General features: G+C 41.6%; 2 protein-coding genes across 3 annotated transcripts in view; both read left to right on the top strand.

The window, feature by feature from the left end:
* Positions 1-17,610, top strand: part of RAB40B (RAB40B, member RAS oncogene family) — a 49,978-nt gene extending 32,368 nt beyond the window's left edge. Inside the window, exons 2-6 of the mRNA XM_024217602.3 lie at positions 6,488-6,548; positions 7,663-7,723; positions 11,059-11,136; positions 13,297-13,519; positions 16,441-17,610. Coding sequence (XP_024073370.1) covers positions 6,488-6,548; positions 7,663-7,723; positions 11,059-11,136; positions 13,297-13,519; positions 16,441-16,712 — 695 coding nt within the window. The 3' untranslated portion in view covers positions 16,713-17,610. The remainder of the gene's footprint in view (positions 1-6,487; positions 6,549-7,662; positions 7,724-11,058; positions 11,137-13,296; positions 13,520-16,440) is intronic.
* A 5,810-nt stretch (positions 17,611-23,420) lies between these two features.
* The window catches only part of WDR45B (WD repeat domain 45B), a 30,093-nt gene continuing 26,273 nt past the window's right edge, over positions 23,421-27,240 (top strand). Inside the window, exons 1-2 of one of the 2 annotated variants that reach the window (XM_024217627.3) lie at positions 23,421-23,640; positions 25,081-25,140. In XM_024217627.3, the coding sequence (XP_024073395.1) occupies positions 23,574-23,640; positions 25,081-25,140 (127 nt within the window). In that variant the 5' untranslated portion in view covers positions 23,421-23,573. The remainder of the gene's footprint in view (positions 23,641-25,080; positions 25,141-27,240) is intronic. The other variant, XM_024217628.3, reaches the window with a different exon arrangement.

The raw sequence follows: 27,240 nt of genomic DNA, 5'->3' as shown, positions 1-27,240 counted from the left end.
GCTGTGAGGATAATTAAGAATCTGTCCAGGCTTGTCAACATCAGCTTCATTCAGGAGGTGTCAAAGTTCATTTTCAAAACGCGGAACTGATTTGAGATTAGTTAGTGGCTGTGCCATAAAAACTGAAATGCAAAGATTTAAGCTCAAGGAAGTAGCAATCTTTTTTTATGCAAATAACCTCTCCATTCACACTACTTCACTGGGGTTGTTGTGTGACTTACTTTAATACACCTACATAACATTTCATCATTTTAAAAAAAAAAAAAAAAAAAGCTTGCAAACCTGTGTCCTACAAGGTACTGGTTATGTGTACAATAAGGGTATAGGTAGTTATTTGCCTTGTACTCTGTCTTTTGTTCCTATGAGGAGGATATATACTTAGCAGGCTTCTTGTATATTTTAAATTATAAATCAGTCTTGCCTATAAGAACAAAACAGATGAGTTTTAAAAGAAAATAGTCACACAATCTTTCTCTGTTGTTTGTGAACATCAATATGATAAACAAGTTCAGGAAATTGGTTATGTAGTGTTGTCCAGCAGTAATGGAGTGGGGCTGTTATTTGAAATACAAGACTTAAAAGTATTTTTTGAAAATGATAAATTAAACTTTTTTAGTAATGTTATATGAATGAAATGTGAGTATTTTTTAAAATCCACTCTGTGTGGAAAATGTTCATTGAAGAAAGTCAAATAATGTACCTAAGCAATTCTGCTGACGAATAGACTTTGGCGGATTTACATGAGGATATCATTTAACAGACAGTGATGTGTCTCAGAGTGGCATTCTGTGTTTTTATGTTTCATTTATTGATCAATTTCTCTTTACTTGGTTGGTTTTTGTAAATATGCCTTTTATTATCTTTAGGAAACTACTTTGTTACTGAGACCCAAAAGATATTATATAATGCTTTTATTTAATAATAATAAAAAAAGCTTGCTAGTAGCAACTCCTACACATTAATACTAGCAGCTGCACTGGTAAACGTATACGAGGCCAGTATTGAATATCATCAGAAATAGCCACAAACATTTTTATAGCTCTATGCTTGGAAATGTTTCTTATGGCATTGATAATGACTGCAGTAATGCTAGTTTAGCTTATGAAGCAAAGTTAGTCACACTATAGTTACAAATGTACAACCTCAGTTACTATTTTAAGCCTGGTGGGGTTTTTGGGGGGGAGGAGCGGCTTGCACTCCTTTAAAAGCACAAAAATCTCAGTGGCCTCACCATTGGTAGATTGGATCTGGGGCTAAGGTAAAACTTTTTTACCAAATTTGAAGTGAAATTGACAAGGGGTCCCTGAATTATAAGTTCCTAAACTTACAGGTGTTCCCTGGAGTAAAAAAAGAAAAATATGCACTATTTTTTTTTTTTTTAGCCATTTTGTAGCAGAAATCAGGCAAGAAATAAAACTTGCTTTATTGGATTTCCCTAGCAGTGATCTAGAAGATAGACCTTAAGACAATTAAATTTCGGTGCTAACTTCGGAAGTTTAACTCTTGCATTTGTAACATCTCTAGGGAATGTCAGCTAGCAAACATTTCAAATTGTGGGGTGCTCCCCCTGGTGGGGCACAACAAGCTGAAGGACTTGACTGGTTATGAGTTTTTTCTTGTTTCTTCAGGGTAGCCAGTGTGTGTTGGTCCAAACTGGACACCATCAAGGTCCCCCCCTTTGCCCTGTGCCAAGGGGACCGTGCCTGGGACACGAATCTCCAAAAGGGGACTCAGCAAAAAAAAGTTTGGGGACCTCTGGTCTAGCACATTCAATGATTGCTGGAGATTGACATTCAGTTTTTGTAGAGGGAAAAAGTTTAACCCCTTTCCATAGAGGTAGACTTCAAAATGTAACCCAGTCACTAGGGTGATTGTCAGTGAAGCATGGGAGAGAATTTTTCCTTCAAAAGGCTCATAAGTCTGTAAAGTGGCACAAGCATTGTAATACTAAATAATTCTGTTCTTCATGATCACGGATAAAATGAGGTTATAGTTGAAGACAATAATATGACCTGATTTTTCTAAAGGTATCTCTTACAGGAGTGGAGTTAAGATACTTGTTTAAGTGAAGCCTTAACTTTGCTTTTCCTTGGTTTTATAAAAATAAAAAGTATTCTTCAAAAGTAATATACTCTCAGACAACTGCACCTTTAATGAAGCTTTATATGAAGGGACTAATGCATCTCTTTTGTGCCATATTTATCAAACCATAATTGATTTTAGAGCAGGTCAAATTTTATTTTCAGTCCTGAAATGCTGTTTTGACTATGTTTGTTCTGCCTTGTTTGCTTTTGAAATAATTCACGTGACTCTTGTTTGGAGAAAAATGGCTACTCTATATATGGATAGCCATGTCTGTATGTGAGCAAGGGCATTTGTGTGCAAACAGGAGTGTTCACTAGTTACCTGATTTTTTTTTCCCCCTCTCCCTTTTATTTAAAAGTTTGCCATCCAGCCAAGGAGCAGAAACAGTACAGTGTAGCTTAGGTGATCTCTCACAGGCCACAAATAGTAAATATAGTATTCAAGTTGAGCACAAACAACCTATTGGTTGAAAAATGTTGTTCCAAACTATCTGGTGAATAGTTACAAATAAATGTTAATCGAAATTGGGAGCAGTTCAAGTATGATTTACAAAAAGAAAGGGATGTGTTTCCCACAAATAATTACCTCAAAGAAATTGTTCAGCTGGATGTCCCAGTTCAGCAAGGTATATAAGCACATGCTTAACATTAAGCACCTTCCCAAATTGGGTCCTTAATTTGTCCCTCTGTCAATGACCCTCTCTGATGCCCACATTTGTGAATGATATGCTTCATTTGAATTTTCCATAGTAGATATATTATAATTACTGTTCCAGACTCTCTTTACTGTTTTGCAGATGTAAATAATAATAAGGCATAATTACTCCAAAGTGTGACTTGGAGTTCAAATATATTCTTTCACAAATTGGGCCAGAGCCGTAACAATTTAGAACTTACAACAAATTAAAATGTTGTTCTTTACAAAAGCAAAACCAAAACTCAAATATTGCTCCCAGCAGAGTTAAAGGATTTATTTTCTTGTCTTCTAATAAATGCAGATTGGTTCAGTAGAAATTATGTAGAACTCTTCTGTAATCCTTATTGTATAATAGGAAGCTGAAGAAACAGATTATCTTATTGTTGCTTGCACTTACAGTAGGCTCTTGACACGAACTGTACCTTTTGCTCTAACAGCCTCATTCATCTCCCTCTACGCCATAGAAATAGATTTCAGGTTGTGTATATTAAAGCTGAAGCCAGACAAAGCTATTCCATAGAAGAACATTATTCATTCAGAAGAACATTAGACTTCTACAACCACACAATTGACATCTTTTGGTCTCATTGTTATGGTTTCATGCTGTTTCTGATGATTCATGGCAAAAGCCTTTGCCTTTCATTCTAAAAGTCACATCACAATGACTAATGCTAACTGATAAGTTCAGATTCTGTTATTAGCTGTTTGTATACGCAAGCTAAATTCATACCTTAGTTTATTTTTCCTACATAGTCTTGTGCAGCCAGTGTTCTGACTTGTTAGAGCAGGTCAAAATGATATCTAGGTAGGCTTTTATAAATCAGAAATATGTAATATAACTTCATAGAGAATGCACTTCATCTCAGTTGAACTCCAGGAAGGAGACTGGAAAGAAGTCTATAGCACAACAAATTTAGAGATATCTCTCCATTTTCACAGCAACATATCCTAATGTCCCAAACCCAGATGCATGACACCAGCCTTGGCTGGAATCTGATCAGATCTGATAGGAAAAGTAGTGTTGAGCGTAGTGAGTACTTGGATGCGACCAAATGCCAAGGTCGCAGTTGGAATTAGTTTAGTAGATATTCTCTCTTCCTTCTGTGTGAAAATAGAAAGATAACTGATATCATTGCTTTAATTTATTATGACCTGTTATCTTCACCAATCCTTTGGACAGTGGTAATGTCAGGCTGTTTTCTACCGTTCTTAAATTCTGCACTTTATCTTCTGCTGAGTAGCAGCTGTTTGCTCCAGTTCTCTCCTGCCTCTTCTTACAGTCGCTTCACTTCAGCTTCATACTATCTGCCTTCCAAGCTTTTTTCTGTCCTTATCTCCCTCACCTAAATGTCCCCTCTTCTTTCTTTTGTTTTCATTTTACCTAACAGCTTTTTCCTTCCCTCCCCACCCGCTGCTGCCAATGTAAACAAAAATAAATTTTAAAAAATCAAGAAAATCCCACCCAAAACATGCAAAATTGATGCAATCCCTGCACATTGCAGTTCATCAACTCAGTCGATACAGACACCTCACACACGCATCTGATAAACACCATACAGATTACAGACCTTCCCACAGATCTCCCCCAACTTACACACAGGGATACAGACAACACAACAAAAGGCTCTCCCCTCCCTGCCACAGGACCACATACAATTGTTACACCCCTTTCTTCTCAGGCCTGGGTGGACAGCAGCATTGGGAGATGTATACACACACTAGGTAAGGAACAGAATGGGTGAGGAACCACTGCTCCCCTGCCTGCACCCTCAAGTTCTCTGCAGTTAGGATGGAGGCAGAAGGGAGCACTGGTTGATCCATATGCTGGGGGAGCAGCTGTCCAGCACATGGAGCAGCTCTGATGCTCGTGCAGTTGACAAGGTTGGGACAAGATGGCACTGGTCTCACAGAAGTGTTACCCATACTAGCTGTTTGTGACGCCTGGTATTTCCCTCCTTCTGCCCATTCACAGAAAAGTACAATGTGCAGTATTCCTACCCCAACCCCCCCAAAAATAGTGCTTTATAACTGTGTGTCTAAGTAACTGGCAGATAACAATACTATATCTACCATTTTTTCTTCCTCTGATAAGGATTTACTGAAGATTTCAGCTGTGATAAACCCTATTCTTTGCATGTTTGTTTTTTCCACAGCAACACATTTTCCCTTCTTTTCAGTCTTGTTTTGCTTATCTAGTACTTTGCCGTCAGGTAATAAAATATATCATCTTTAGTCTTCATAAATATGAGTCAAGTCACATTTGGGTAAGTTCTCAGAGCTAGTCTCCACCGTTGTCACTGATTGGGGGAATTCTTGAATAAGCATGTTGAATTAAATAGGAAATGACTGACCTACGACAAAGCTAAATGTTTAGAGAACACTTGAAGTGCATTTACCAGTGCTACTGCATGGTTTGGCTCAGTGGTCAGACTGTTACACATTTGTAAAAATGTTTAATAATTGAATTTGAAAGATCTGTTGAATTTTGGGGTCTATTAAGGTCCTTAACTGTATGCTTTGTAGATGTAGTACCCAAGCCCTGTGTTTCAGAGCACTGATGCTAGCTAGCATTATGGTGGGGTTTTGTAGTGCCACCCACAACCACATAGCCACTTCTGACTACTATTTTCTAAGCTAATGAATTATGACTCTTACATTTCCCCCCCGGAAAGTGATATAGCTAGGGCTTAATATTGTTGTACTTGGTCAAATTTTACCCCAAGGCCATTCAGTTCAGGTTACTAATGAACAAAAGGAGCGAACATCTGACAACCTGTTATGTCATTCATGTGTAATGGGGTTGATGGTTTTGGTCCCGTTTGATCCAATTAATAGCAGACTGGTGTCTGCATTGTAAACATACCACCACAAGTACTATTCATAATGTAGTCTCAGGTGCCATTGGGATGGAGACAGAGCTATTTCTTAAACCCCTAGAGTGGTAACTCACTTTTTTCTAAAAGACGCTGGAACTCAACCAAAAGTTAAGGGCTTGATACAGGACTTGCTAGGTGGAATTGCCTGGTCTGTGCTATGCAGGAAATTAGACTTGATTAAAAAGGTCCTTTCTGACAATGTATCAATAAGGATGCGAAAAGAGCTGGAAACAAGCTGCCAGCCCAGCTTCTTACAGCTGCTTTATAAGAAGAGAGAACATGGGAGCTGTCCTTGGAAACCAGAGCTGCCAGTGGGTCTAGAGCTACCATGGGAGAGTAATTTCCAGGGGAGAGATGAACAAGGCAGTATGTCCAGGGGAACAGAAGGAAAGGAATAGCATTTAGCTGGGCTGCATCTGCAGTTGGTAAGGAGGACAAGGTGGCAGCAAAGTCTGTGGAGGGGGATGAGGGAAGAGGACAGTGTCATCTTCTGTTTTTCAAAAAGGATGAAACTCTTTTGAACATACACCAGTTGCTTACATGGAACAGTGGAGATAATTGCTGCAAGAATGTTGTATAATCATGAATGGGAAGAGAGGTGGCCCATCAGACGGAGCTGGGAAAATGTGCTCCTGAATGAGGAGACCACACTCATACTTTGAGCGGTCTCCATAACTGCAAATCCACAGAATGTGTTTGACCCATACACATTGCACTAATAGAAATATTTTTTCCTTCCTGTTAACTTCTTTTAAAGATATAAATATCTAGACACTGTACTTAATGCAGTAGGTCTAAGATTCTAACTCTAAACAAAATTTATTTTCCAGGTATTGATTACAAGACGACAACAATACTTCTGGATGGCCGTCGAATAAAATTACAGCTGTGGTAAGTGTTTGTTCCATTGTTCTTCCTCAGTGCTTTTTAAACAGCATTAGTCAGTGGACTGTAACTCTTCAAGGCAGGTAATGTCTTCTGCACTCTGAAAGCACCGAGCAAAGCGATGAAGAATGGTCTAGTGGTTAGGATGCTAGCTTAGGACTTGGGAAATCTGGATTCAATTCCTGTTCCACCAGAGGCTTCCTTTGTAACCTTCAGCAGGTCACTTAGTCGCACTTCCCCATCTATGAAGTGGGGATAATAATACTTTCCTACCTTATGAGGTGTTGCGAGGATAAATAAACAAAAGATTGTTAGGTGCTGAGTGCCCCTCATTGAGAACCTATTGTATTCACATTCAGTTCCCCTGGAGACAGCCCTCATTTGCTTTGTTTTCTTTTGCTGCAAAAGAAGGGCTTTTCTTCCATAAACCAGGAGACAACTTTCTTTTGAGATGAAGTAAGCTCAAGGGAGGGTGCTGTAAAATATATTTGACTAATAATATTCATATTCCTTATTTTCCACTGCCAGTGGCTTGAGTAAGGCTTGGAAGTTCTTGTCCTCTTATTTTGGGGTTAAGCTGAGCAACTCTCTTTTTAGAGCAGCAGTTTTCAATCTGTGGGTCGGGACCCCAAAGTGGGTCGTGACCCTGTTTTAATGGGGTTGCCAGGGCTGGCTTAGACTTGCTGGGGCCTGGGGCCAAAGCCGAAGCCCGAGCCCCACAGCTCTAGGCAGCAGGGCTTAGGTTACAGGCCTCAGCAAGTCTCTGGCCCTCCCACCCAGGGCAATGGGGCTCAGGCAGGCTCTGGCTTCAGTCCCCCCGACCTAGGGTCGTGTAGTAATTTTTGATGTCAGAAAGGGGTCATGGTGCCATGAAGATTGAGAACCCCTGTTTTAGAGCAAGGGGTAGAACGCTAACACAGAAAGCAAGTTAGTGTGTAAATAACTGCAGAGCGCTGAAAAGCTCTTCTGTGTATTGGTGGCTGCTACTGCCTAACAGATGGGAAGAGAGTGATGCTGTCCAGTTAGTATGAGCTGATGTGTGTATGAGTTGCTAATATCAAACTCTTAACATAAGAAGTTGCCCTGCTTCTCTTAATAGCCTGTAACTTATTTCGTTTAGGGATACATCGGGACAAGGGAGATTCTGCACCATATTTCGTTCCTATTCAAGAGGTGCTCAGGTAAGCTGAAAGCTATCTTCATTCTAATATGTAATTGCTGGTGGATGGATGGATGAATGAATGTAGAGCTGGTAAAGATATATCACAAGAGTAGCAAACCTTATTACACTGGCTCTTAAAGATCACTGTATAAAGTAAATTTGCACACAGATACTGTAATATTCCTGAATACAACACAGGGTTTTTGGGGGGGAAAGAAATGAGAGCAACCTCAGCAAAGTGACAGTATTGTTTACTTTCTTATTAAATAAATGAAGAACAAGACTAAACTTAGGAAATGGTAGTGTAATACACTAACTGATGCATAATCTTATGTCTTACTCCTCCCAGGAGGCCCCAGTGACTACAACGGCCTGTTATTGCCCAAAGCTAAAGTAGCTTTCCCTTTAGCTCAAGCAGTAGGGCAGGGGTTCTCAAACTGGGGGTCGGTACCCCTCAGGGGGTTGCGAGGTTATTACCTGGGGGGTCGCGAGCTGTCAGCCTCCACCCCAAACCCGGCTTTGCCTCCAGCATTTGTAATGGTGTTAAATATATTAAAAAGTGTTTTTGATTTATTAGGGGGGTCGCACTGAGAGGCTTACTATGTGAAAGGGGTCACCAGGACAAAAGTTTGAGAATCACTGCACTAGGGACTTGTACTTTTAGACCCTATTTCAACAGTCCATCCCTATTCAGTAAAGCATGTGCTTAAAGTTAACCACATGCTTAAGTGCTTTGTTGAATAGGGATGGATTTAAGCATGTGCTTAAAAGAGGGGAAATTATAAGAAGATTGTAAATTTGCATAGCATGCAAAACAAGAAGATTAGCTAATGCCAAAAGAGGGGAAACTGATCCCAAAAGGGAAGGTATGACTTGCTGTAGCAGAATGTCATTATATTGCGTAGAATTTTATGCTATAGGAGATAATCAGGTCCTTAGTCTGCTTTAATTTATCTTTGTTTTTTTCCTCAGACTCTCTCTGTTTAGTGTTAGCCTCGCTTCAGGATCGGAACTGCCCCCGGGGCTTCTTTGAATCAGTTAAACTTCCAAAATATTTTATTGCACTACATTGCCCCTCCTACCCCAACTTCAGTGCCAGTATTGATGCACCATTCATCTGCTTCCCGCACAACACTCTCCGTGCTGCCCGTATGCATAGAATGCCCTCCCATTTCTGGTCTTCTAATCTGCCACCTTTTCCTCATTTAAATCCCCCAAGGCTCACTCCTTCCACAATAGCCACAAGTCAAATAAATCATAATTATAAATTTAAAAAATACATCATGATTTTTATGTGTCTGACCTGAGTCACTGCCTGATCATATTGCTGTAAACACTGGCCTTCCTCCCCACTCCATAGTGTTGATGTAACAAGCCAGGATAATAAAATCTAATCTTGGGCCTGATCCTGCAAGACCCATGCAGATGAGCCCCCATTGACATCAGTGGGACTCCATCTGGATGCAGGGTTCTGTCTACATGGTTCCCCTGGCAGGATTAAGGGCTTTGATTGTAAACTCTGAGGTTGGAGCTGTATATTTCAGAAGAAGGGGAGTTTCATCTAAAATGCCAGATCCACCTTTGGCTGCTATAAAAATAAACCTCTACCCCGATATAACGCGACCCGATATAACACGAATTCGGACATAACGCGGTAAAGCAGCGCTCTGGGGGGGCGGGGCGGGGCTGCGCACTCCGGCGGATCAAAGCAAGTTTGATATAACGCGATTTTACCTATAACGCAGTAAGATATGTTGGCTCCCGAGGACCGCGTTATATCAGGGTAGAGGTGTACGTATAAATGTGCTGTATAAATAAAGCACTTTTGTAAGTTTCATGTTCATGTTGGTGTCCTACTTGTCATAATTTTGCTGTCTTCATTGAGAGGGAGAGTATCAGGCCTAACAAGATGCCACAATCTGAAGCTACAGTAAGAAAGGGAGGAGCCCTTAGAGCAGGGATAGGCAATCTATGGCACGCATGCCAAAGGCGGCACGCAAGCTGATTTTCAGTGGCACTCGCACTGCCCTGGTCCTGGCCACCGGTCCGGGGGGCTCTGCATTTTAATTTAATTTTAAATGAAACTTCTTAAACATTTTAAAAACTTTATTTACTTTACATACAACAATAGTTTAGTTATATATTATAGACTTATAGAAAGAGACCTTCTAAAAACGTTAAAATGTATTACTGGCACGTGAACCCTTAAATTAGAGTGAATAAATGAAGACTCGGCACACCACTTCTGAAAGGTTGCCGACCCCTGCCTTAGAGGAATTACATGCCTAATACTGCCCTCTAGCAACCACTACATCTCTACCAAAAGAGAGGGCAGGATGTATATGCTCTACAGACATATCCAGTCCTTCTTATCATTACACCTCTGAATAGAGCAGTGGCTCTCAAACTTTTGTACTGGTGACCCCTTTCACATAGCAAGCTTCTGAGTGCGACCCCCCCCCCTTATAAATTAAAAATATATTAAAAAGTGTTTAACACCCTTATAAATGCTAGAGGCAAAGCAGGATTTGGGGTGGAGGCTGACAGCTCGTGACCCCCCCCATGTAATAACCACACGACCCCCTGAGGGGTCCCGACCCCCAGTTTGAGAACCTCTGGAATAGAGGTTGCAGTAAAAGCTAGAAGCATAATGGACGTTTGCTTCTTGACTAAAACTCCCAAGTGTACTGTATATGCTAAACTTTCTCAAATTGGGTGTAACTAGAAGGATAAATAGTTAATGTAACTTAGTCAAGAATTGGGGGAAATTATAAATCCAGTTTATTACCACCGTCTCAGATGTTTGTGCAGCTACATTATATTTAGTGTTTTTGCATTCTGACACATCAGTTTATTAGCTGCAGGTTGAAAACATGGGGTAGGCTCCTAAAAGTATTGCTGTAAACAATGATAATGTGCATTGGTTACTTCTGGTAGTGAGGTATTTGGATCTCCATAGAATTTGAGGCCCTTAGCTATTGGACACTATACAGTGTTACTGGAAGCAATATGTCTGAGTGACTTGTGATGTATACATCACCCAAACGTGTTCATAATTTGATTTTATAGTTGAATTAACATTGACCACAAACTGCTAAATCTGGGCCTGATCCTGCAAGTTGCTGAGTGCTTTCCACTCTCCATGCGTCCTTCAATTCCCAGTTCTATATCGGGACAAAGGTGCTGATTCTGGAAGATGCTGTGAGATTCCACTCCACTCGGAGCATGCAGCATCTGGCAGGATTGTAAGCCCCATAATCCTGATACAGATAATAGAATGGTGTTAGAGTAAGATAGTATGTTATGCATTTTGTATATGTTAAGTGAAATTCACGTTAATATACTTTCACATAGGGGGTGATACTGGTATATGACATTACAAATCGCTGGTCATTTGATGGTATTGATCGATGGATAAAGGAGATAGATGAGGTAAGGTGCATCCTAAAACATCATTTATGTATAACAAGACTAGTGATTAAGCATGTGTTTTGCTCATGGTGTTTTCCAGTTACTGGTTTATACTATGTAACTGCAGTCAGAATTCATTACAGGAATCCAAGATGACAGTCTTGTATTTTTGTTATACTTTTAGACTGAAACAAACAAGTGAACTGCCCACTTATTTAAAAAGGTGTCAATTCTAGATGAAGAAAATGGAGATGGAGATCAAGATTCCTAGGTTCAATAACCACTTTTGCCACAGATTTGTTGTTACTTCAGCAAATCACTTTACCTCTGACTCAGTTCCTCTTATGAAAAAAAAAATGCTTTCCCATCTCATATGGGGATTATGAGGTTTAAGTCACTATTTATAAAGCCTTAAGCACTGTTATAGTGCATTCATCTGAAGATCTCAAAAGACTATCTTGGATTTTTGAATGCAAGTGACTACTTCTCTGATACATACAAACTGTCTTAAATTAAGAGCAGTTTACCTGTATAATGTGAAAATATGTATTCTGTAAAAGAGGAAAATAGGCCTAAAATCCTGCACATGTGATGTGGGATTTTGATACTATAATACTAATGCTATTTGTCAACACTCCTAGTTCATAGAGTTACATATTATAAATCCAGAAGGGATCCCTTCGATCATCTCATTTGACCTCCTGCATAACACAGGTCATAGAACTTCCCTGAGTTAATTTCTGTATGAACTAGAGCATATCTTGTAGAAAAATATCTAATCTCACATATCTGAGCCGGTGGCGTGCTGTCTTTGTATGCCAGGCATGCACTGCATGTCCCAGGACGTGCTGTGCCCAAGGGATGATTCTCTCTGGCCCCCAAATGTGCACGGAGGACACCATGTTGTAGAACAAGATTGCATCCTCCGCACATCATGATCTTGCACACCCTTTTGTGCAAGGTCACACCACATGGAGGATCATAGAATCATAGACGATTAGGGTTGGAAGAGACGTCAGGAGGTCTAGACCAACCCCTTGCTCAAAGCAGGACCAACATCAACTAAATCATCCCAGCCAGGGCTTTGTCAAGCCAGGCCTTAGAAACCTCTAAGAATGGAGATTCCACCACCTCCCAAGGTAATCCATTCCAGTGCTTCACCACCCTCCTAGTGAAATAGTTTTTCCTAATATCCAACCTAGACCTCCCCCACTGCAACTTGAGACCATTGCTTCTTATTCTGTGATCTGCCACCACTGAGAACAGCCTAGTTCCATCCTCTTTAGAACCCCCCATTCAGGTAGTTGAAGGCTGCTATCAAATCCCCCCCTCACTCTTCTTTTCTGCAGACTAAATAAGCCCAGTTCCCTCAGCTTCTCCTCATAAATCATGTGCCCTAGCCCTCTAATAATTTTTGTTGCCCTCCATTGGACTCTCTCCAGTTTGTCCACATCCTTTCTGTAGTGGGGGGCCCAAAACTGGACGCAATAGTCCAGTTGTGGCCTCACCAGTGCCGAATAGAGGAAATGCCATTTTCCATGCAAGTGTAGAATTGCATGCCAGACTAAAAATGTCACAGCATGCCACTAATCTGAGCTAGCTTTAAACTAGCTAGCTTGAATATTGAGAGTAGTGAAACTGTGGCAGCACAGGTTTCAGTGCAGGCCAGCCACCCCAGAGGCCCAGGTGGGCTTGAAGAAGCTTCACGGCTATTGGAACCTGAGCTAGCTAAATTAAAACTAGCTTGGGTATGCGTACATGTGCTGCAATCATACACCCTCTCTGCAATGTCGACATACCCCCAAAAGAGAGAATTCTGTCCTGAATTTAGCCATGAAGATACAGAAAGAAGCAGCTTAACAATGAAAATTTATAATGTTTGTTCTCTGTAATAAACTGAATGAGGAAGCTTTGGGAAAAGACGGGTTTCAAGGATGGGAGAAAATAATTACTGCCCCATTTCCCAAGAACTAAGCATAGTCCCTTCGTTTCTCATCCCAACCCAGTCTCTTGTAGATATGAGGATGCTGCCTTTTCCATCATGTCATATATCCTTTTGCCACTTGACATGCTTCATGAGTAGAGCATTGTTTCTGAATCTTTGTGAAAAGCTTACAAATTTTATTGGAGGATGGGGTGAAGGGTTATAACACTAATCTATTATTGCTTCTCTTCACTCAGCATGCTCCCGGTGTACCTAAAATCCTGGTTGGAAACCGCCTTCATTTAGCCTTCAAGCGTCAAGTCTCCACTGAACAAGCACAAGCCTATGCCGAGAGACTTGGCATGACTTTTTTTGAAGTTAGCCCACTTTGTAACTTTAACATCACAGAGTCTTTTACTGAGCTGGCAAGAATAGTGTTAATGAGACATGGGATGGACCGGCTCTGGAGGCCAAACAAGGGTAGGCAAAACACAATACGCATTTGTTCATTCTAGTTCATCACTCTTAGACCTTTCAGACTGAACCTCCTAAAGCCTTAAAAGTAATAGTGAAAAGCTGAAAACATTGAGACATGTACCTTAAATCTTTTATTTATTTTTGTTAAATAAAAATGTAAAAAGACTACGTTTGCTAACAATGTTATTAGCTGATCTTTCCTTAAATGACACATGCTGACAGTGAAACAAGGTGAATAGAACCTGAAAAAAATTGGGGTTTTTTTGTTTCTTGTTTTTACCCTAAATAAGAGGTAAGGATAATAAGGATGTGATAAGTGTACAAAATAATGAATCATTTAGGGAAGATTAAACTGAGAGCTTCTGTTCACCCTTTCATAATTCCAGAACAAGGGAACATTCAATAAACTGAAAGGTGACAGATTCAGTACTGATAAAAGAAAATACTTTCCCCACACAATACATAATTAGCCTGTGGAACCCATTGCCACAGGATATCACTGAGACCAAGGGCTGAGCAAGATTCAAAAAGAGATTATTTAGGAACAATAGGAATATGCATAGTTGTTATAGTAAATACTTTCAAAAAATGTTTGGAAGAGATATAAACCCTCATGCTTCAGGACTTAAGCCAGCCTCCGTTTATTGAAAGTAAGGAGGAAACTTTCCTTGGAGACAGATAATGCCATATTTACTTAATGGAGGGTTTCTTGCATTTTACTCAGAAGCATTGGTAGTGGCAGCTGTTGCTGAGAGACTACTGGACTTGAGGGACCAATTGGTTTAATCAAGTATGGTAATTCTATATTCCCATTATTTCGTTATGATGAACTTCTTGTTACAAGCTTTTTTTAAAAGCATCTGAAAATAATTGTGCAGTGACAGACATCTGCTGATTCATTTGGGTCTATTAAGTATTTCATTGAGTCACTGGCTTATATGATTCATTTTTAATAGCAATCAGACTATAGAGGTCTGATCCTGCAAGGTGCTGAGCACTCTCTATTTTCATTTGAAGTCGACGGGAATTGAGGATGCTCGGCATCTCGTACGATCGGACTCTGAGGATTACTACAATTTATGCTTTGACAAAGTAATTTCTGGAACAGGTACATTGTTAGATGACTTACCTCAGCTGATTCCAAGATAAAAAGCATGGAAAAGGAGGAGCAGAGAAACGAACAAAAACACACACCACCTAAGACAGTTACACCATCTGTGGATCTGCCCCAAGGTTTTCTTTCTTTCAGGTTGTTAAAATGTTTCCCCAAAGTGTATACTCTGGACCTTCTCACTATTCTGACACAAACAAGAGATTGGTAATAGAGCAATACGTTTCTTGGATATAAGAAGTATATGAGCAAATATTGATGCAGTGCTGTCCTCACCCTCTAAATGACTCCTTTAGGTTACCTGTCAGTAAATGTTAGTTCTGGTTTGTTCTGGATCTTTTAGTTTGACTTGTTGTTGTAAACTATTCTTGCAGTGTTGGAAAATTCTCCTTGCTCTCTCACCTGGAGCAGATGAATTTTTTTCTTTATCATTGTAAAGGTGAGAGAGCAGACTTGGTATCTGGGCTGGTAGATTGTCATGCTTTTTTTTCACAGGTTGTACTGCTGTGAGGGATATCCACCAATCTACCATATAACTGATGTCTATAATAAATGTCTCAAAACCTTTAAGACGGTTAATGAAAACTGGATCATAGAGTACAAATAATTGTTTTTCTAAATGAAAATGGGCTCAGTTGACCTCATTGTTGGATATCTAAAGAGGGTTTTTCTATTGGAATAAAAATGGGATGGGGTTTTTTGATACAAATTGTAGCAAAATGTAAGTGTCTTTTAAAAGGACTTACTGGCTTTGAAGAAGCTTTATATTTCCTTAACTTAAGTAGGTACCCTACCAAAAACTAGATTAACAAACTGGTGTAGGTTTATTTTGATTTGTGCAGTATCACACTCCTTATTCACTTAAGCAGTAAGACAAGAATATTCCTCACAGCCTTAAAAAAAAAAAAATTGGACATCCCAAAAATCATACAAGAGCACCAGATCCCGAATCCCAAATTATCCCAGTCTCTGAAGAAAAGTCTGGAGATGTATGAATGGGTGATAGTGGCAGGGGGTGGCGTTTTTAAGAGTTTGTACTAGATGCTGTCTTTCCTAAGCTTTAAGTCTTAGGAGGGGGGAGTAAAAATATTAATCACTTCCAACATTCATTCTTTCCTCGACAAATGCCAACAAGGGATTTATCCAAGTTAAATATATTTCCTGGCTCTGAACAATTAATATGCAGCTAATTTAATTTTTTGAAAAATATAGATTGAAATTGTCTTTTGCTGGAGTTTGTAGTATAATTTAACCAGTAACATTTACTTATGAGCTTGAATGATTCCCTCCAGTTCTGGATGACATAAGGGTACCAGAGTGAGAGATTCAAAGCTTCAAAGAATAGTCTTATTATTCAGATGGGATTCCAGCTGACTGGAAAGCAGTGCAATGAGAGTTCAGTATGAGTGTTAGGCAGAGTTGGGGTAAAAGTTTTCAAAATCTCTGCCATTCAATGAGACTGAAATGAAAGTAATTTTTTGAAAATGGCACTTAAGCTTCTAAGTCACTGAGGTGTTTTTGAAAATGGTACCCTTGGTCTATTCAACTTGGGTGAGAGGGGAACAATTTTGCAAGATCTCTCATTGAAGCCAATGAAAGTTCCATGTGTGTAGGGCTTGCGAGATTGGGCAGGTTAGAGTTATGGGCAAGTATCTAGTACTGGAGAAAGAGTATAATGAACTGTAAAGAGAGGAAAAATTAGAGGATTGGTTTTAAACGTACAATGGACACGCATGATACTGTGTGTGCTGCCACCAGGTGGCTTACAAAAGCATACTATGTATTATAATATGTTTTGTTTTGTTTTTTTAAGTACTGAGTCTGCAAGATCTCTGCTGCCGTGCCATAGTTTCCTGCACCCCTGTGCATCTTGTTGACAAGCTCCCGCTCCCTGTTGCCTTACGAAGTCATCTCAAATCTTTCTCTATGGCCAATGGCCTTAATGCCAGGATGATGCATGGACGCTCCTACTCACTCACTGCCAGCAACAACAACAAAAGGAACAGCCTAAAGAAAGCTAAAATTATCCGTCCCCCACAGAGCCCACCAAAAAACTGTACGAGAAACAGCTGTAAAATTTCCTAAACCTGATGTGGCTGAAAAACAAGGTTGACTTTCCTCACGTGGAGCCTTGAACACAAGGAGTCCTGTTGAATAGCTGAGCATGCTCCGTGTATCACATGACATTGACAAAAATAAGGAAAGACTTATTTTACAGTGTGCTCACTATAACAATGCTGCTTTGGAATGAATGATGTGTTCTGTGCAACAGAAGTGGATGTGACACTTTGCTTTTGGACTTTTAGATTGGAATTTTTGATGTGCACAATGCCTGTGTTTTGAGATGTGTTTTTTATAAAGGGAATAATTATCATTTTATTGAGTTGTTAATTACAAGAGATCTTGGAAGTGACTTGTGTAATTCACTAGATCAAAATCTATTTTATCACAAACTTCATTTTCAAATAGGCAAAAATTAGTGTGTCAGTTTGTAGATTAAAGCAGAGATTTTTTTTTAAATGCAATGTATTGTATACATTGTACATTTTACAAATGGTGAGACATTCTAGTACTATTGAAGTAGTGGATATGATTATTTTTTGTACAACTTCCTTGGTAACCTCGAAGCACTAATTTAACTAAGCTGCAAATGTGTATATAGAATATTATGCACAACATGTTTTTGTCCCATTAGTGTATGAAGCAGATTTGATAAAGTTTTTGCTATGTTATTTAATACTTCTGGGGATTAATCTGTGGTTTATATTCTTATTTTTCTGTAAATCTACATTTTTTGTACCAGATGTTCTACAAGGTAGTTCTAGGAAGAAAATGCCAAAGACAATAGTTGCAACAAGCATAAGAAGAATGTGACTGAAGAGCTGCTTTATAGGGAAAGAACAATATTATTTAAAAATAAATGTTCCTGGAAAAACAAAGCCTGTTGTTTATTCTTCAGTAGGTGGCTTGCCCTCCTTTTATGGCGAGGCTGTTCCATAGATCATGGGGATGCTCTTCTTACAGCATAAATCTTCAAAAGTGGCATAAGAAGTTTTGAAGAGCAGTATGAGTTAAACCCTCAGTTTGTGGGGAAAGGTGTCTAAGTGATGGAAATGGTGTGACACCATGCTCCTGGGCTCATTGACAGGCAGAGGAGTGATAACACCAATTTCCAGCGCCCTTGGTGAGAGTGGTATGTAGCTTCACTGCAGCATTTGCAAGTGCCTCTGTTGAAATGTAATTTGGTAACATCTTGCAGTAGCAGTAGTTCTGAATCATCATAGATGTCCCTACATCTCCATAGCAACAGACCACTAGTGGTGCAAGTCTATCAGGTACAAAATGCCAAGGCTATATTGGGATTCTAGCCAATAGGTTATGCACAACAAAAAGATTAATAAACGATAACAAGATGCAGATGTGTTAGAAGATCAGATGGTAACACTCAAGTAAAGTGGGGCTCTGTTATAAAGATTAAATTGGGGTGGGGGGAAACACACACTCCCTTTTTTTCTTTTTGGGAATCATTACTTCTGAATGATCCTTGCAGGTGCAGCCAGAAACAGAGCATCCCAAAGCAGGCATGTGGGTAGAAGCAAAGTCTCTATTTTGCAAGGGCAGAGCAAGTTCTGCTAGAACTCTTACACCAAGGCAGGTCAGTGGGGTTATTATTAGCTCTGACACTCCCTCAAGTTGACATTCTTTACTTTTGGTCCAATAGTAAAAGTGTAAAATCTTCATTCTCTTAAAAACACCAAATGAATTTATAGTTGGATCCTGAAACACCGCTCTGTCTCTACCCTTACTCATCAGAATAAATAAGGGGTAAACAAACAAGCACAAGAGGTAAATGGAAAGTTTGGACTGTGAGATCATTTTCCAGAATAAGATTTGATATGTAAAGCCAAATGCACAAAGCAAACCCTAAATGGTAAGCAGTACAACTGACTTCTACTTGTATCTTTAATGGTATGTTTATTTTAGGGGATCAGTTTAAAGCATTATCTGAATTGGTAATAGATCACTCATCTCTCATTGTAGTTTTTAATTACTGTACATAAGCAATTTGTGCTGTTGCATTCTGCAACTGAAATAAAAGTTAGTGGAAGCCACAGGTGTTCAACACCTCTGAAAATCATGATCTAGGTAGCTCAGACTGAGCATTCAAATATAGTGGATACATTTAAAAAGAAAATCTCTGGCCAAATTGATGTGACCAAAGTCACAAAGGGAATATGGCAGTGCTGGGCCTAGAACCAATTTTCTCAGCTTCCATACCTAATACAACAGACTGTCTTGCCTCAAATCCGTAACAATCATCCACATTTTAGGACCTATTCCTGCTTCCAGTAGGTTCACTGCTACCAGGCTCAAACTGCTAGCTAGATGTCCAGAACTATAATATTTGAGCATAGTGTTATGGAAAAGTCCTACATAATTTTATTAGTTCCATCCTTATTAGTACTGTAGAAATTATTCCATCTACACAATTTAATAGAAAACAACTTTTTCCTGAGGTGGATTTTTTTTTTTTGAACCCTCCAATAAAACTCTATAGCAGAGATACAATTTTTCAATTAAATGCTACAGGCTGGCAAAAAAGAAAACTATAGAGAAATTCTCTTTTTTTATTACATTAGACGGGAAAAAGCTAAGTACTAGTGATGGCAGAATCCTTCCTCCACAAACCATCAATTTTCTTTTATGTAGTGGCATTTTTATTATGTAGTGTGCATGTCACTTTATAGACAACCTTTAAAAAAGTTCCTTGTCCCCAGAAGCTTACACTCTGAATTTGTTGGCGAACATAATGAGAAATGATGACAGACCACAGAGGCAGGGTGGTGAACAGAGTTGCGGTGGGGGTGGTGATATTATCATTTCCATCTTACAAACTGTGGAACTGAGTCACAAAGAGGTTAAGTAACATGCCTGCTCCAAATGGCACCAAGTCTGGGACAGAGGAACTCAGATCTCACAAAATTCCATGCTTTTGTCCTATACAAATTCTTTCCCTTCAACTATAAATAAATTGTTTCCCAAAACATGGGTGACTGGAACTCTTTTGCTCGCTCTTTATTTAATTAAAAAAAAAAAAAGGAAAGTTATGATCCTGTTTGGTGAGAGGAAAAACATTGACTTGCTCAAGGGTGTGTCTGCAGTTGGATGCCAAAGAGAAAATTAGCCACAAAAGAGCAAAGTTCAGTTTTTGTTCTCCTGCAAACTTTATACTTGTCTTAATTATTCCAAAGGAAGTGTGTTTCCAGGCCATTCAATATCCTTATCTGTATGAGGAGTGTCTTGTTGTGTGTCTCTCTCTTCCCTCTGCAAAGCTAGAGCACTTAGGAGAGGCTTTGGCTATTGTTCCACCTCCCAACTGTAATTTCAAGAAGACAGGGTGTGCTGGCTAGTAGGCAGAGAGAGGTAATTTGCTTCACAGTGCATGCTTATTCAAAAAATGTGTAAAATGCAACAAATGCAACTTTGCTGGGTGCCTGTATGATATTTAACATAGATAACTCTTAAAAACAAAAGACTTTTACCTAACCCCTCAAATTACATTACACACCAACTTATCCAACTTCATCCTACCCCATAGACCAGTGGTCTCCAAACTTTTTTGATTGTGCACCCCTATCAGTAAAAAAAAATTGAGCATGCACCCCCTGCCGCCGGCTCTACCATTTTTGCCGAAGTGCAAAAAAAAAGCAAAAGCCGCTCAGACTCCCGCCCAAACTGACGAAGCAAAAAAAAAAGCGCTCCTCCTCCTGCCGTGCACCCCCAAGGATCCTCTTGCGCACCCCACTTTGGAGACCACTGCCATAGACAAACATCAGAGAAAAGAGGCTGATAAACTTTCCACCAGGCCATAAACACTAACAGACAGTTTGAGTAGTTGGAGGGTGGAGGTAAGAGGATACAGTGGTTGGGGGCCATCTACGGAGAACATCTTTTCCCTAGGAGATCTCAACAATGACAATACCATGGGGGAGAGAGTCTCCCAAAGAGACAGGGCTCAAACCACACAGGATGTTGAAGATCAAAGCAGGCATCCTGAATTGCACTTGGAAATTAACAGGTAGTCAGTGCAGTTTTTAGAGAAATGGTGTAATAGATTTTTCAGTATCTACCACCACCAAACCTGTAAGCAGTCAGATTCTGCATTAGTAGCTCTAGAATGGTCTCTAAGGAGAGGCCTACAATAGAGCACATTGTAAAGGAAGGGTCACAGATGATAAAAAGCTCTTTCTGGGATATCCTGGGAAGCTGGGCACTCTCTAAATGTGGATCTCTTGGGCAAATGGTAGCCAAAGCCTCTCGATAAGAGGGATAAAAATTCACCTCACTTCTCATGCTCTTGGTAAAGGCTGCCCTAGTACTGCATACTGCAGAGTCCATACATTACACGGCAAGGGGGCTGATATGGCATAGCAAGAGAAGATACAAATAGGAGAGTATAAAATTAAATATGGGTCCCTCTTCTGCATTCTCAGAGTCAGATTTCTACTCTGCCTCTCTGTCAGTACAAAGGAACCATAAAGCCAGTGGATTTGGCTAGCTAAGAACTCCTGTGTATGGGACATTGTTGAGGAAAAGAGTACATGGACAGAATGTCCCTGTGCTCAGGTGATCCCCAACTGGTATAATGGTCCTTTGTGGCTGCAGCCAAGTGGCACAATTTAGAGTGTAATCAATAAGGCCTGTGCCATAACAGTGCATGACAAAGATAAAAAGAAATCTTGAGTGGCCACCTCATTCAGTAAGTACTGTTCATCCTGACTGCTGAATGAGGCTGGGTCTCTGTGGAAAAATTAGTACATGAACATGTAAGTATAAGACTACACAAGGAGACCACATGCCCATGCCACTTTGATTCTGGCATTGTCTAACTTTTGAGAGATTGACTTTAGTCTCAGGCCTTGATTCTTCAAAGACTCAGGTACATGCTTAATGTTATGGACTGTGAGCAGTCCCATTGAGCTCACAGTGGCTTTGTTTTGGGAATATTCACAGTGTATAACATTAAGCATGTGCAAAAGTCATTGAAGGATCAGGGCCTTACTTAGTAACATTATTTTCACTTATTGTGTGTGTGTGTGTGTGTGTGTGTGTGTGTAATAATAAATATACTGAGATCAGTCAAGCAAAATAATGTTTTCCCTTTTCCCTCTTTTTAAATGTATTGCTCTCAATATCCTCAGCTGTAGCTATTTTGGGAGTGGTCATGTAGCTTGCATCCTCTGTAGTACACACACACAAACCCAATAGTAATAGCTAGTAACAATAAAAAAAACAACAGGCAGTGGTTACAAAAGAATAACAATAAAATTGAAATAGGCAGTGATTGGCTGAAAAATGGTTAGAACAGTGTTACACTGTTAATATTTCATCTTTTTGTTTTCCCATCCTCATCCCCTTTCCCTCCTATTGTTTGTTACACTTACTTGTTGCACCTTGTCTTAAACTAGATTACAAACTCTTTGAGGCAATAATTGTGTCTTTTTATGTTTGTACATTGCCTAGGACAGTTGGATACCTATCCTGAATGGGGTCTATAGGCTGTACCTAAATAGAAACATCAGTAGTAGCGAGGTCCTGAATGCGACACTCTTTCTTGAGCGAAGGGAGGCAGTGTCACAACCTGGAGCCTCTGTGGGCTGCATCTCTTTATTAAAGATGAGTTTAGCTGCAACAATCTGCTCCATTTTATATAAATTAAGGGTAACCCTTGAGGCTCCCATCCAAACTGCTAACATGGCTCTCGTATGAAAAGTTTTGGTGCCCCTGGGGCTATGTAGAAGGCTATGAAGGGCGTGATTTATTTGGCAGAAAGTTCAAGTGACCACTGTGCATTCAGTTATGACCGGCCAGGCGGTAGCACTTAGATCGCAATGGGGTATTGCACACACAAACCCGTATTGAGATACAGCCATTGTTCAGATCAAGATGGGTGATGGCACATCAGTACCTAGGGCAGAATTTGGATTGAGATGGGGCACAGCATGTTGGAGAGCTGTAGCAATGCCCAGGGAGAGAAGGGGATGTTCCATACCTGCCACCATTTAAATGGTGTAATCAGGGACGGGGGGGGTGAGGGGGGAGAAAAGGTAGGGCACCCCTTTGTACAGTACTCCACTGAAATGTGTTGAGCTGGAGAGCACTGAGAATAACACAATAGAAACAGAAAATTCCTGCCTTAGCACAGTTTGCATGGGTGCTACACAGAGGACTTCTAGGTCCTCAATGCATACCCAGATCCAGGCTCCACCTTTGCCAACCCCATAGGTGGGCTTCCCTCAAAGCAGCCCCAGAAGGAATCATAAAAGATTAGGGTTGGAAGGGACCTCAGGAGGTCATCTAGTCCAACCCCCTGCTCAAAGCAGGACCAATCCCCAACTAAATCAGAGCTTCCCTCTGGGGTGGTGGGAAGTGAGGGGAGATCCCTCAGGGGCTAGAAGACTGCCCAGGCAGTCCTGGAGGGAAGGGGAGTAGATCCCCCATTGCAGCCCCGGGAGGGGAACAGTAGATCCCCCATTGCAGCCCCGGGGGTGGGGCAGTGGATCCCCCATTGCAGCCCCGGGGTGGGCACTGGATCCCCCCATGCCAGCCCCGGGTCACCCTGCCTCAGGAGGGGGGCAGTGGATCCCACATGCCCGTCCGGGGTGGGTCTCCGGAGGAGGTGGGGGAGGGGTTGCCTTGCCCGTGCGGGGAAAGGGGGCGGCCTCCGCGGGCGGCGGTTCGATTGCTCGGCGCTCCCCGGCCTGGCGGGTGGATGGTATCTGGCTCGGCGCGCGGCCTGGCGGGGTCGGAAGCAGCCGCTGGCCTGTCCCTGTGCCCGCCCGCTGGCCGCGGGGAGTGTCGGCGTCTGGGCTGCGGCGGGGCTCAGTCCGTCCGGGGCCGCGATGGTTTAAAGGCCCCGGGCCAGCCACGCATCCGGCAGCAGCCATGAACCTGCTGCCGGCCAACCCGCACGGCAACGGGCTGCTGTACGCCGGCTTCAACCAGGACCACGGTGAGGGGCCGGAGGGAGCGGGGCGCTGCGGCCGAGCCAGGGGAATCGGGTGTGGGGGCATCGTAGGAGTAGGCTGGGTTCCTGTGGGGTTTGTCGAGGAGCGGCGGGGCCGCGGGTGCGGGGCGGGGAGGTGTCTGGGAGTGAGGGGGTGGCGGGGGGGCGGGGGCGGGGCGGGGGGGGGGCGGGATGGGGGGGCTGCGGGTGCGGCGAGGGGGGTGTGTGTGGCGGGTGCAGGGGGTGGCGGGGCCGCGGCGAGGGGAGGGTGTCTGGGAGTGAGGGGGTGGCGGGGCCGCGGGTGCGGGGAGGGGGGTGTCTGGGGGTGGCGGGGCCGCGGGTGCGGGGTGTGTGTGTGTGGGGGGGGGGAGGCCGCGGGTGAGTGGGGCTAGGAGTGGAGGGGTTGTGTGGGGTCGGGGGGGGGGTCGGCGGGGCGGGTAGGGGGGGAGGGTGTTGCAATGGGGAAATATTTCTTCCTTTTGTCCTCAATCCTTCCCTTTATTCTCCCTTCTTCCCCTCTTCCTCCCCCCCCCAAAAAAAACCCAAAAGTTTTGGGACAACACAAACTAGCCCCCCCAGCTGCGGAGGGAATGGGGTTCACCATGAAGCAAAGGGGAGTATGACCTGTTGTTGGTTGGAGTGGGGCTGAAATGCCACTCCAGGGCAGCTTGTGTGTGGAAGCATGTCCTCCTCGCCTTCCTGGTGACACCACACTGTGCTGTTTACCTGCAGCCCTAGGCACTGTCTTGACCTCTCACTTCAAAAGTTTTTTTTTTTCTCCTGCTGATGATAGCTCATCTCAATTGATTGGCCTCTTACAGTTGGTATGGCTACTTCCACCTTTTCATGCTCTCTGTATGTGTATATATATCTCCTCAATATATGTTCCATTCTATGCATCCGAAGAAGTGGGCTGTAGCCCACGAAAGCTTATGCTCAAATAAATGTGTTAGTCTCTAAGGTGCCACAAGTACTCCTGTTCTTTTGACTAAATTCAGGGGCTGTGTGGCTTTACTCTAGGGCACCACAACTGTAAATCTTCAAATCCTAAAGCAGGTTTGGGAAGTGGTTTGTGTTTTGGAGTGTGACAGTGGTTAACCGTTTTACCTTAAGTGCTGTTAGGGAAATTAAATGTTAGAATTAGGACCACTTCATAGTGTGGCTTCTGCAATAATCCTGTTTAGAGATGCTTTTTGTATACTAGGAAAAATCTGGCATGTAGTTCTATACATGCTAAGAACAGTGAAAGCTATCACATCGACAAAGTGCCAGTGTTTTTGCTACCATCTTGTGTACACTACATTTTCCACTCTTGCTACTGCTGGTGGGGCATTATTTATCTGGATTTTACCAGTGTAGATGCAGCTATTGTGTCCCTTAAAGTAGAGGGATATTTCTATATGGTATTTGCAGTGCCATGCCCTCATTTGTTTGTGTTTCTCTCAGCCATCAAGTCTGAGAAGAATGCTTTGGAGCCAAAGTCTGTGACCAGAATTTTCAAAAGTGGTTAGTGGTTTTTTTTTTTTTTTTTTTTTTTTTTTGGGTCTCCCTGCTTTTCAGTTGGCGGGTCCTTTGGCACTTTCTGAAAATCAGGTTCCCTTTTAAATTTAGGCACCTAAAATCACTAGTCACTGCAGTGAAAGATATTTAAGTTGTAACACAACTTCTTATGTGGCCTTATGTGTCATTAGAAAAGAAATAATCGCCTAGTAGTTGTTCTTAATGATGCCAATTGGGACAGAGAATGTTGTATATGCTGATGCAACTTTGCCCCCATCCCTTGAATTTGTCTGAAATGACACCTCTGATGCTGAGCATTATTTAATTATGGTAGCACCCCAAAATATATGAAGGAGTTGTACAGACTCTTAGGCCTGGTCTACACTAACCCCCCAATTCGAACTAAGGTACGCAACTTCAGCTACGTGAATAACGTAGCTGAAGTCGACATACCTTAGTTCGAACTTACTGCGGTTCAGACGCGGTCTACACGCAGCAGGCAGGCTCCCCCGTCGACTCCGCGGTACTCCTCTCGCCGAGCTGGAGTACCGCAGTCGACGGCGAGCACTGCCGGGATCGATTTATTGCGTCCAGACCAGACGCGATAAATCGAACCCGGAAGTTCGATAGCCAGCCGTCGAACTACCGTGTAAGTATAGACATACCCTTAGGAAGATAGTCCCTGAGCTGAGAAGCTTCCCTTAACTGCATTGTTAGGTACCTATTCTAAATAAACTGATAAGTTAAACAGTCCCCTAGTTATATAGGCAAAGAAAGTGAGGGAAGTTCTGTTTGCAAGCTATTGTAACTCTTTCCAGTTATAAGTGGTATATTTGTACATTTAAAAAATAGCCTAACCATTATGATACCTGATAGCATTTAGGATGCAAAAGTGCTTATCTGAGGGCTTGTCTACACTGGCAATTTACAGCGCTGCAACTTTCTCGCTCGGGTGTGAAAAAACACCCGCCTGAGCTCAGCAAGTTTCAGCGCCCCTCCTGGAGGTGTGTTTTGAAAAAAAACAAAACAAAAAACAAAAACAAAAAAAGAGTGAAAGCTCTCCCAGCACTCTCACAACAACACAAGCCATGTTAAAGCGCTGCCGCGTAGACTAGCATTGCGAATGTAGACTAGCCCTTATTAGTTTTTTTTTTTTTTTTTTTTTTTCCTGGTCATTTTGAATGTAATTCTAAAAACAGTAGTTAGGAGGAAAACCTCACTACTTCTTCCGTTTTCCTACTAACCAAAAATAGAAATCTGAGTCACTGGAGTGCTGAAACTTAGTGTGGGTGCCTGCATATAATTTTGCAATAACCTAATTTCTCATAACTCAAGAATAGTCAATCCTGTGCTCCCAGGAATGATCTAATAGGGCTGGAAAAGACCTTACTTCTGTGACTACCATGTTTCATCTGCAGTATCAGAAATCCATATTTTCCTCTTATGCTTTGAGCAATATTACTACTATTTTTTATATAGGTATATCTCCATATAAATATATCTCATAGAGCTGGAAGGTACCCCGAAAGGTCATCGAGTCCAGCCCCCTGCCTTCACTAGGAGGACCAAGTACTGATTTTCCCCAAGATCTTTAAGTGGCCCCCTCAAGGATTGAACTCACAACCCTGGGTTTAGCAGGCCAATGCTCAAACCACTGAGCTATCCCTTTGCATTGAAGTTTAATTATCTTATAGAAAAGACCAAGTGCTGTCAAGTAGTTCACAACAACATTTTTTGTCAAAGTTTTTATTAATTTAAAGTTTGATATAATCTTAATTCTAGTCACTTCTGTAGCGTTTTCTGTCCAAGGATCTCAAAGCACTTCACAAATTAATGAACAAATGAAAGAAACCTCATAATCTTGTCACCTAAGGAAGGAGTAGTTTCACATACTGAGGGATTCCTCTCCTTTCATGCCCCCTGCCCCTTTGGTGTCATACTGCATATGACAGAGTTGATAATAGAATCTAGAAATTGTCTGTCAGTCCTGTGTTCAAGCTATTAGGCTGTTCTCCCTTTCTCGAGCCTAACAGAGCAAAACAAAATGGTTAGATCTCATGATGCAGAATTGACTTTGCAGCTGACAGGTTTTAGACAAAGCGTGCA

This window comes from Terrapene carolina, unplaced genomic scaffold, assembly GCF_002925995.2.
Source record: "Terrapene carolina triunguis isolate 2854851 unplaced genomic scaffold, T_m_triunguis-2.0 Scaffold192, whole genome shotgun sequence".
Classification (NCBI taxonomy): Eukaryota; Metazoa; Chordata; order Testudines; family Emydidae; genus Terrapene; species Terrapene triunguis.
Note: the sequence above shows the minus strand (reverse complement) of the source record. Positions and strands in the feature narration are given on the sequence as shown.